This window comes from Elephantulus edwardii, unplaced genomic scaffold (assembly GCF_000299155.1).
Source record: "Elephantulus edwardii isolate Elephantulus edwardi_28Jun2011 unplaced genomic scaffold, EleEdw1.0 scaffold00006, whole genome shotgun sequence".
In the NCBI taxonomy this organism is placed as follows: Eukaryota; Metazoa; Chordata; class Mammalia; order Macroscelidea; family Macroscelididae; genus Elephantulus; species Elephantulus edwardii.
The window spans coordinates 23,834,026-23,846,066 of record NW_006399756.1 but is presented as its reverse complement, the minus strand read 5'-3'; the positions used below and the strand labels follow the sequence as shown (position 1 = coordinate 23,846,066).

General features: G+C 42.3%; 1 protein-coding gene across 4 annotated transcripts in view; it reads right to left on the bottom strand.

The window, feature by feature from the left end:
• The window catches only part of SORCS1 (sortilin-related VPS10 domain containing receptor 1), a 675,554-nt gene that overhangs the window by 34,899 nt on the left and 628,614 nt on the right, over positions 1–12,041 (bottom strand). For all 4 annotated transcript variants that reach the window (XM_006879951.1, XM_006879950.1, XM_006879949.1 and 1 more), the window contains exons 21-22: positions 8,952–9,075; positions 2,971–3,083 (exon numbers count right to left, since the gene is read on the bottom strand). In XM_006879951.1, the coding sequence (XP_006880013.1) occupies positions 2,971–3,083; positions 8,952–9,075 (237 nt within the window). The remainder of the gene's footprint in view (positions 1–2,970; positions 3,084–8,951; positions 9,076–12,041) is intronic.

The following is a 12,041-nucleotide window of genomic DNA, read 5'->3' as shown; positions in this document are numbered from 1 at the left end:
TATAAATAACTGCCAAAGTACATTATTACATATTAGTGTCAAACCACTGAAAATCCTGGCCCAGCCAAGTTGACACATAATCTTAACCAGAAAACCATTCAATTAAATAGTGTGTACTGTGGAAAGCCAATACAAAAGCCCCTTTGATGAGCAACAGGCAATCTATTGAACACCAAATTCTGTTGTCTGCTAGACAGAAAGAAAACTAGAAGTAAGCTGGTGCCAGGTTGCACAGTTTGTTAGAGTACTTTTGACAATGTGGAGTCTCAGGAATCAGGGCCATGGCAGTGCACTAAACTCCAAAAGGTGCTGCTCTTAGAAACAGGAGGGGAGGCTGAGAGCCAAAGGCTGTGTCAGTTGCCTCTTAGAATCCGGTAACCAGGTGACTAGAAGGCATAGACCTCACCATCACCACCATCCTCAGAGATGATGAGGCAATCCACTTACTCCACATTTTGCTGGTTCTGCAATGAAGCAGCCTAGAAATACTGATAAGCAGTAATTCCAAGCTTACTGGACAGCTGGTAAACAGGCGAAGACTCTGGGCATCTGATCCCTGGATAATAAGTGTGAAGAAAAATCTGAGCTGAGCTAGCGTCTGGTTGATAAATCATCTGGAGAGCTAGACTGCCATCTGGAAGATGCACAGGAGTGTGGGTCTTCAGAATGCTGCGTGCAGAAGGAGCTTACCAGCGGGCTCACAGAGAGTTCACATCATCTCTCTTGGACAGCACAGTAGAGAGACCAGCAGCCACAACCAGGAGAGAAGGTTGCCAGCTACAGAGGAACTTACTCCAGGAGGACTTGCAGTCCAGCAGCTGTGCCCCCTGGTGGTCACAATGTTAAGCCAATATCATGCCAAGGATGCTAAGAGTCATAAACACAGTAAGATAGCATCTTCCCAGAGGCAAAGGATGGTATCCCTTCTGTACACCAATGCTCCTCTATCCATCCCTGATACTGCATGTAACACAGGAAAAGATGGTCACAAAGTTGGAGTGGTTTGAATCTGAGTCCAGAGTCCAGGTGCATTGGGCACCCAATGTAACCTTTCTAAATTCTGATTCCACACCTGTGAAATGCACATCATCATAGCATCAACATCAGAGGCTTGCTTTGGACATTAATCGTGTTATAAGTTCAAAGCTCTGAGCAGAATGATTGCTGTTGTTGTTACGTGCCATCAAGTCGCTTGCAACTCATGGCGACCCTACGTACAACATCCCTAAACTCTGCTCTGTTCTGTGCCAATCTCACCGTCTCCCACACACCCATCCCGATTACCCCAGTCACTGAATCAATCCACCTCACAGGGTGCCATCCCCTTCAGCGCTGTTCCTCCACCCTCCCAAGCATTATGTCCTTCTCCAAGGACCTGTCCCTCCTTGCAAAATGTCCAAAGTATGTTACACGGAGCCTTAGAATCCTCGCTTCCAAGGTTTGACCCTTCCCAGGATGAATCTGTTTGTTTTCCTAGCAGACCATGGTACCCTCAACACTCTTCTCCAGCACCACAGCTCAAAGGCATCAATTCCCCTTCTAGCCTCCCTAGTCATTGTTCAACTCTCTGATGTATAACAAGTGATAGCAAAGACCATGGCCTGTATCAGATGCCCCTTAGTCTCCAAAGAGACACTGCTCCTCTTCAGTACTTTGGAGAGTTCCCTAACAGGAGACTTTCCCATGGCAATACGTCTTCTAATTTCCTGAATGATTAGAGTACTGTTAAGGGTAAATCCATGCCAACAACAGTTAAGGACATAAGGAAGGCCAGTCCTTGGCTAACAGGGTGGTTTGAGAATTTATTTTCTGAGCAGGGTAATGCCAAACACCTTTGTCTTCTTATTTTTTGGTGTCATGCATGCATCATCAACTAGGTACAAGCAAGGAAAAGAATGCACTGAAAATACTAAATTTCCTTCTGGGCTAATTTCCTGGGGGGAGAAAACTCATCTGTGACTTCTGTTCTACTCTGTACAATAACGCAATAAACTCCTTGCATGGCTATGGCAATTCTTTCCTCACCCATAAAAGTGGTGTGTTTTGGGGGAGTATATTTCTGGAGGTGTTAACTCAAGTTGTCAATGACAATCTCTCTGAGAAGGATAAACTATATATTCTCGGTTATCTTCAAGAAATCATAAAGGACTATGTTACACAAACATAAACCTCAGCATTGACCTTAGACTTAAGATCTGTAAATTCCCTATGGACTACTGCCAAAGATACGCATCTCCCGACTATGACAGCTAGTCTCTAACCTCTGCCTTCCAAAAGAGATGACTTGTTTCACTAATCCACTGGCAACTTCCTTTAGCTTGAGCGTTCTGGCCACCCACATCCCTGCAGATCTCCCAGGTGACAGTGGAACCTTCCAGGTGATTTAGCACTCAGACCTGAACTCAGCAATAGCTAGATTTCCAATATGTAGTTTCTCAAATCCTAAGTTGTCTCCTCTATAAAATGAGGCTATTGTATCTCTCTCTAAAGATTGTTGTAGAAGAGATATGCCTTAAAGAAACTGAGATACAGAAACAGGACTGACATATGCATGACATGCTCTCTGTGATCCTTGCATATCTGTGGAGCTGGAACACAATGCGGTTCTTATTAACTGTACACAGTCCCAAATTCCCTACGTGTTGTCTTTATAATGAACTGATTTTATATTTACTAAAGATTTGATGGTGGGCTTTCGGATGTAACTGTCTTCAGTGTGTATCTTCTCCTCTTTGTTCTCCAAGCAGAAAAGCCTTCACAGGCACAACAAGCACAGGCCGGTGTCAAGAGCGCTTGCTGGGATGTGTGTGCGTGTGCGGCGTTCAGCAGTGAAGATACCAAAGCCATTGGCGGAACCTCCATGGGCTCCAGTCCTTGCCACGTCTTTCCCCCATGCGTCCCTCACCATGAAGCTCCAAGAGGACAGAGGGGAAACGGGCCTGGGGAGGAGAAGGAACGGTCTGCACTCACTTTCACCAGCGCTTTTTTAATGACTCTGCTGATATCCCGCCTCCATTCAGGGATGTCTGGATTGAAGTCGTCTAGGTTTGGAGAAAAGGACAGACGAAGGGACCGGAATTCCTCTGGGGAAACAATAGAAGAAGGGGTTATCATCAGTTAAAGAGTGCTTCCAAAAAAATGTATTATTATATCAGGTCAGGTATCTTACACAAAGCCTTACAGATGGGTGACTTGTAACCATAGTCTTTAGACAGACTTCTCTAGTCCGAACCTACCCCATCCCATCCCTCTTATCTCAAAAAGTGGTTGTTAAGTGCTGTTGAGTTGGAACTGAGCCATAGCTGACCCTCCAGCAGGTTTTCAGAGGCAGTAAGTCACATGGGAGGCGATTTCTCATCCTCCCACAGAGCAGCTGGTGGATTTGAACAGCACACCTTTAGGCTGACAGTGTAGCTCCTTACTACTAGGGTTACTGGAGCTCCTCTTATTTTTAAGCTCAAAGACTGTAGCCTTATTGAGCACTCCAGGCTCTGTCCACACCTATCTCCGCAGCCTTCACCTTATTTTCAGTTCTTGACTCTACGTGACTCAGACTCGATGGCAGCTTTATGACTTTGTCTCTGTTCACACCAGTCTTCCACCTCGACTGGTCCCTTATTCCCAGTGCCCACCAAACCTTTTCCTGACTGTGGAAATGAAAACACAGCCCAAGCCTTAATGTTCTCTTTTATGGAACTACAGTATGTTGTAGACTCCTTTATTATTACATAAGTTTATAGCAATAATAATTTGATTATATAATAATTATGTGCACATACGCTATCAATTTTTCCCCCTGCACAGAAGTTTCCTTTAATAGACTTTGAGCTCCTTAATAGAAAGATTTTATTAGTTGATTGTGTAGCTTCTGAGTTACTTATTCCAGGTCCTCTGGGAAGTAAGCTTCAAGCTGAGATGAAACAGTGTATTATGAGGGAACTGCTTACAAGAGAAAATGGGATAGGAGGCTCTATCTGATCAGAAAGGCTCTGCGATGATATATGAAAAGGAGAGGGAAGGGCAGAGCATTGGATGGAGGAGTTCTCACTATGTAATCTCAAGAAGACTCAGCAAGTCCTTGGGACTGTGCTGTACATCACGCACAGAGTAGTTCTTGTTCCAAAGGCATGTGTCAGTCTTAAAAGCCCTGCAGGACAGACCTTGGCTTGGTGCAGCCTGTGGGAAGCTGCATCTCTGCATTTGCAAGTCCCAAACTAGTTGCCTTCAAGGAAATCCTAACTCATGATTGTTTCTTGTGTATCTGAGTAGAACTGTGAGAACTCTGTTCCACAGGACTTATAAGGGCTTCTGTGTGTGTGTGTGTGGGGGGAAGTAGATTGCCAGGTCTTCCTTCAGAAGCCCACTGGTTGACCTTGACTTTTTAGTTAGCAGCTGATACATTTGTACCACCCTTAAGTGAAGGTCTTCCTGTCACACACCTCAGGGCTCCACATCCCTTGGCCAAACACAGTGTTTAACAAATGAAACCCTCTGATGGCTTTACCTCCCTCAAGTCTGTTAGTGGCTCCACGGAGTTTAGCACAAAGTGTAGCTTCTAGCCATTGCCTTCAAGGACTCATATAATCCGGCACCTACTTGTTCCGCTTCTCAAGTCCGTCCAGGCTTCTCTCTCCAACTAACAGCTTCAGGTAGTTGTTTTTGTCCACCCACCCCCAGCACCTTTTGTCTAAGGATCCTGTTTCATTGCTTCTTCCTCCTTTCTTCTCTTTTTGAATATTTGACTTTTGCATTTACCTGAAATATGACTGCTGAAAGTCCACAAGAATTTGGATGCACTATTCCTGGCACTTGGAGCAAGGAGTAGCACATAGTAGGTATTCAAATGACCTGTGATTTATTTAGTTAACACATATTGTTTGAATGGATATCAGTATAATGGGCACTGGACACACACTGGAACGCACAAGTTCATGTATTCACCACACGTGTATATTTTGGTTTTAAAAATGACAATGGAAAGCCTGTCCTGGTATTTCACAAGGGACCAAGAGGCATCAGTGGTGCCTGTTATACATTCAGGGAGCATCAAAGCCCACTTGTGTATTTCTTAACAATACTAAAGTGTTATCAAACATGGGCTTTGACAATCCTTACATTACACTGTGTGCATCTGAAGTAGTTACCCTATTCCAAAGGCGTCTTTTTCAAAGCTTGACTATTTTATGAGTCACTGGTCACCTACGTGAATATCACTGCCTCAGCTCTGATGGAAAAGAATGAAATGCATATTAATTAGCAGCGTGGTAAATGGTAGCACCAAGGACCCAGCCGCTGAGTTTTAACTTTTATGCTTTGACGATACAAGTTTGTGCCATTATCATATTCCCAAACGGCTGAGACTCCCATCTACAAGTGAGGGAAGAAGTTTGTCTCAGTAAAAGGACACAAATGACAAAAAAGATGCCACTGTCTTCATAAGTCCTTAACATGCTAAACAGCATGGCAATCAGTGGGGATGTAGGAGCAATGTTACACTTAGGCTTGTTCAACAAATAAGAGATGTACAGAGAAGGACTTGAAATGGTATAGATCTTATTCTAAAATTGTTTCAAAAGAGTACATGCTTTAAGACCTATTTAAAAGCAAGAGTGTACTCTGAAGTAAATGAGGGAAAAACCATGTCAACGAAGTTTTCTTTTCTGTAGTCTTCTGTGAGGCACTGAGCAGACATTTCCTCTGTCAGCTTCCTGTACAGGGGGCCGCCTCATACCCATGTGTCATTAAATCACACACTTGGACTACAGAGTAATGCAAACAATTAACAAGCTCAAGGCTAAGCAAAATGTTTGTGTCCACCTACAGGTGGTAAAGGGAAGACCTGGTGATCGGTGACCGACTTCCGTAGAACCCAGCCATTGAAGAACAGCTCTGCTCTGACACTGGCAACTGTGTTGATTTGTAAACACACACATGGAACTCTGGACTACTCACTGGGAAATATAAACTAATACTCATTGGGAAATATAAACTAAGGATCTGAAAATTGAGAAATCTGTTTGAGGAAGGGTTATAGGGAGGAGTATTTCTCTTGATAAAGTTCTTAACAAGGTCAGGGTGATAACCTACTTGAGGAGGGATGACATGTCTTTGTAGAAATTCTTTAAAAAGACTATAGAAAGTCAAAGGTGATTAGGAATGTCTTAAAGCATGTACTTTTTGCACAATTTTAGAATAAGATCTATACCATTTCAAGTCCTTCTCCATACATCTCTTATTTGTTGAACAAGCCTAAGTGTAACATTGCTCTTGATCCAGAATTCTTGAAGTTGCTGGTGTCATAGACCCTACTTATATTTTTTTCATCTTTAAAGCAGGGATGATTCTGGACTATTCCTCTTAATTCTGTTTAGAGAACTGAAGGAAACATATCATATATGTCAAGTGCATAGAGAAGACTGTATCGATATTAATGACCACTATACCACCACTACTGTGACTGGATCTATTAATAAAAAGCAGAATGATTTTAAGTCAGTAATTCTTCACACCCAGACCACAGTTTCTTCTCTGTAAAATGACTAGACTGGAGCAAGTAAGGCCAAAGACCGCGCAGGCTTAAGATTCTCTCTGAAAGTGTAATGAGATTGCCAATACGAGGAGGACTTCTATGAGGCTAATGGATCAGTGTCCACTAGTACAGTCAATGCGGAGAGGAGGGGAAACACCCCCAGACACAAAATAAAGAGAGTCAGTTGAACGGGGTAATTTCAGGGCATGGGACCTGAGGCTGGGCGGGCTGGATTACAAACCTAGATTCACAACTTACTAGCTGGGGCAAGGTTCCTAGGAAGAATGCCGATATTATTAGCACATCTGATACAAAGGGTAGTTTGAGGACAGCATTCCTATCCCACAGAAAGCCAATGGAATGGAAAGATTGACAAATGTCCTTCCTTGGTAATACACTGCCGCGAATGATGGCAAATGTGTTTCTAAGCATGGTCATCAATTTAAAAGGTGTGCAGCAACGCGTTAAACAGTTAGTTGGGCTCACAGTAGAGAGATGGGCCCTTTGTAAGGAAACCAGGATCTTATTTTATTTAATTCTACTCACTACTTGGGGCTGATCAAATCCTGACAGGAGAAAGAAGGAAAACAATTTTGAAATCTAAAACTCAACCAGCAGAGGAAATGTATCCTTAAAGCCTTTGCCCCTCTGATACGTTCAAATTGACTTCCCAATCATTTTCTGAATTTAAAGGTTAAGTTGGCAGGATGAGAAAGGAAAAACAGAATGGGTTTTCCAGCATTAATAACAGTTCCAAATAATTTTATTAGGACCATTTAATTCTACAACTTAAAGCAATTAATCTAATCAGGACTACAAACTGTCTATCTCTCTCATTTTCATTTTCTCTATAGGATTTATTTTTCCATATATTCATATTTAAATTCTTGTTGGATATTTGGATATTTAAACTTTAATCTTTCACTCTGTGTGTGTGTAGATAGATAGATAGATAGATAGATAGATAGATAGATAGAGAGCGAGAGAGCGAGAGAGCACGCGCACGAGCGAGCTCTGGTAGCCTAATGGTAAGGAGATGCACTGACAACCCAAAGTTTGAATCCACCATCTGCTCCATGGAAGAAAGATCATCACTCATCTTCTCATAAGTTACAGCCTCTGAAAACTGACTTGAGCATTAACTTTAAGTTGGTTCCACCTTAATGACATATAACTATAACAACATATATGTATATGTTATTATTTTTGTGTGCTGTTGAATTGGAACTTACTCATAGCTGACTAGCCAGAGGGCAGATTTTGAGGCAATAAATTATAAAGGAGGAGATTGCCTATTCTTCTCCAGGGAGCAGCTGGTGCCTTTGGGGTCACAGTGCAGCTTCTTACCATCAGACCACAATTTCTGTATTTATGGTAAAATTTCCATTTTTATTATTCACTAACTTGTTCACTTGCTGTACAGAGGTACCTCATAGTTGCTGGGAAGCTGAACACTGTGACACTGATGTGTCAAATATGACGTGGACAGTGTTGGGTGGAGCTCCCTGAATAAAACAAGCTTGAAAGCAGGAATGGCATCCACTTCTGAAATAGCTTGCCTCCAGAAACTCTATGAACTTGGAGAAAGGATGAAAGTTGTAAAAGTGTCCAAGTCTCTTGTTCATAGTTGTTATGAGTTGTCCATGACTTGACAGCACTTAACAACAACAAACACACATACTGTACATTTATCAGAATATTTTTTCTATGTACAAAACTATCAAACTGTGTAAACTGATAAAAAGTATTTCAATCTATTTTCCCGTTAATGATTTTCACCTTTCCATTTCAGTTCCTATGAATCCCATCTAATATTCTGACCACATTCAAGTTTTCTCAAGTGATTAAAAAAAAAGTTGTTCTACTAAAAATGAGTCAATTCCTCAAACTAATATCCACTCCATGATGAAGTTTTGCATTTGAATTATCTGTTGCTTTAATTTAGCAGTTTTTGAAAAAAAATATTTTCATTTTCAGAAGACATTTTAGAATAGTTTAAACATGTGAGTCTTTCTTAATAATCAAGATTTTAAAGTTGAATTAAGAAAAACTATTCAGCACAAACTGTTTGCTATCACAAGATAGTTTAGCTCTTAAAATGCTACTGGAACCTCAAATAGAATTACTTAACCTTATGCTTAATACAACCCTCTCTAGCCTACTATGTTGAGGGAGTGAGAAGTTGTTCTATTTGCTTTGAGGCCAAGTTAAGGAAGTAAAACAATAAATGCTGTCAGATGTTAAAAACATTGCAGAAAATCTATTTCCTTCATTAAAGGAGCTTCTCACGGCTCTTCCTCAGCCATGGCCCACTCTTTTTCAGATAAAGGTTATGCACTGGATGGCTTCCAGTACGCGTTGGTACCCAACAAGCTCATCTGATCACAAAGGTGCTGACGGATCAGTAAGGAGGGCCACTCACCATACACTGCGATGGTCTTTGTGTCCTGGAGGATGGCATTCCCAGCTGAGACCTGCACTGTGATGGTGTTCATCCCTTCAGAAAGAAACTTAACTGATATGCTTCCCTCCAAGGTGATCAAGGGCTGAAACAAACGTGGTAAGATAGACAGGAAAGCTGCTTAGTTATAGACAAGAAGCGTTCAACTCTGAATCACCAGCAAGCTGTTTAACTCAGCGGAGGCTCTTCCTGGAGCCCTCCAGTACGAAGTGATGCCATCCGCGCTTCCCTCAGGTCAAGTCCAGCTCAGAAAGGAGACCACTGGAGCCAGGCACCCAAGCGACTCTGCCTATTCCCTGGGCACCTGATTACCTCTGTTACATGACCATCCCGATTCAGTGCTGGCAGATATAGAAGGTTTATAGGGCTTGTTTGCTGCTCAAGTGTATGCGATCAAGTTCTCTTTAAAGTGCTAAAGAGCAAAAACATCAGTTTAAAGACTAAGGTACACCTGATCTGAGCCATGGAATTTCCAGTTGCTTTGACTGCATGTGAAAGTTGACAATGAATAAGGAAGACAGATGAATCATCAATGCCTTTGCATTTTGGTGGTGGACACTAAATATACCATGGACATTCAAAGAACAAATGAGTCTGTCTTGGATGCAAGGATGGTGAAGCCTTATCTCAACACAGATTGGACATATTGTCAGGAAAGGCCAGTCCTTGGAAAAAGACATCATTCTTGGAAAAATAGAGTCAATGAGTGAAAGGAAGAAACTCAGTAAGACAGACTGGCACAGTGACAGCACAAATGGACAGGAGCATGACAGATTGTGAAGAAGTCTGGGAATAAAGCCAAGTTTCAATCTGTTGTTCCCAGGGTGCTTGGAGTCAGAATCAACTCAAGCACACCTAACAACAACAACAACACATATACAGATTTTTGTATCCAAAAAGACACATAAAGCCAGATTGCTGTTCTCTACTTTTGAGTTGAAACTGATCCCTAGGTGACCCTCAGGTGGGTTTCCAGAGGAAGTTAATCACACGAGAGTCCAACCATCTCCCATGGAGCAGCTGGTGGCCTTGAACCACAAGCCTTTGGGATTGCAATGCAACTTCTTGTCACTAGGCCTCCAGAGGTAAAGCCAGATTGCTGCTGTTGTTGTTGTTGTTATGTGCCGTTGAGTCGCTTGCAACTCATAGTGCCCCTGTGTAAAATAGCCGCAAACCCTGCTCTATCCTGTGCTAATCTTATTGTCTCTGAAATGCCTATCCCCATTACCCCAGTGATGGAATCAATGCATCTTATCGAGAGTCTTCCTCTCCTGCGCTGTCTCTCCACCCTTCCAAGCATGATGTCTCTCTCCAAGCACTGGTCCCTCCTTGCAACATGTCCATGGCATGTTAGATGAAGCTTCAGAAGCTCATACTAGTTCAATGAATGAAAATTTATAAACTGCCAGTCATTTGCCTCTCGGGTGGTCTACGTACATACAATGAAACTGGACCACCACAACCATGGCCACCAACTATACTAGTTAGAAAACAGTGACCTTGTGTATCTTGTGTTGCTTTGGAAAGCTCTATCAGCAATTTCCTGGAAGTAGCTGCTATAGAAAAAAAGTGCTAATTGGGCAGAGGCTTAGGGATTAAAAAAAAAAGACTTGGAGTGGTGCCTGTAGTCTAACCGGATGCCAGGGTCCTGGAGGGAACGGTGATTAGCCTACTGACCTCCCGAGACGCACTTCACACAAGCATTTCTTTCCTGTCTTCTCTTAATTAATTGTAAAATCAAAATTCATTTAACTCCCTGTATGGCAGAGGGAAGACTAAAGCCCACTAAAGGCAATCTACTCAGTAGGGTCAGCTGAGAATTTGGTTTTGTTTTCAGAGAAGAAAAAAAAAAATAAATTAAAGGAGGCTCAGAAGAGAGTTTCTGAGTATTTTCATCTTTGAGCCCCAGCTCTCAGGTCATGCACATAGGTTCCTCCTTATCCACTGAGGGTAGCAGATTTGAGTTGGACCAAATTAACATGCAGTTTGAGGAGGAATAAAAAGGGGGGCAGGGGCTTCTTTTCAGGACAGTTACATTGGTGGTAGAAGTGAAAGGAGCCTTCCAGGGTCAGGCTGGCTCAGTAGACCTGGGTCTGTGCAAAACTATTTGCTTCAGTTAAGGGTCAGAATTCAACAGGATTCAATGGCAGAGAAGATTTTTTATTAAAGTAAGATGAACTGCAGTTGAAGGGCAGATTCACCAAGTAAGTCTGCTGGAAGGAGATCAAGTACTCCAATCTAATCCAGAACAGGCCATCCCTGTGCCATTCAGAGTTGGACAGCGAAGGGTCTTAGCAGCAATACCTGACTTCTACTTGCAAGCATTTTCATTTCTGAGAGAAGTAAATTAGAAAAAAACAATAGAGGCTGCAGCCTAGTATGAAAGGAAGTGCAACTAAAAAAATAATGGCTCAATGGTGACTGATTTTACAAAACACACTGAATGAGAATGAGTGTATGAAGAGTAGTGTCAAACACGATGTATATGAACTTTGTATGCAAACCAATGCAATTTTTTTAAAGGCAATAGAAGGTCTTGACCTTGGCCTCCAAAGGAAGCAGCTACTTAAGCTGGTGCTCTTACTTCATCTGCCTCATCTTCACAGTGAAGATTTTGGCACACAAAGAGTTAAAAAAGGTATCTACAGGTTTTCCAAGTGCTATTGATTTTTGATGAGTTTTTGAGGAAGCAGAAAGGGTTTAAAGATACAGCTATGTTTGATTTATTATGAGCCGGGCCAATGAGGGTGGAACTAAATTGCAAATCAGTTTCTTTTGTCTACCCAGCATCCGTTCAACTCTTTCTCCTTTTGGGAACTATGTCCTAGTACTTTCTTCCCATCGATCTCCAAAGAGGCAGCTTCCAACATCCCCCTCTCTCTGAATGGCTAACAACATTCAATTCCAACACCTCTGCTGGAACTCTTGAGACAGTTTATTTCCTTGCTGGGCTGTGAGAGTTGGGTTACTAGAGTTACTGCGGGGGGGTGTGGGGGGACAGAAACTTTTCCCAATAAAAAAGCATGTCAGAACTGATTAAGGATGGTACCA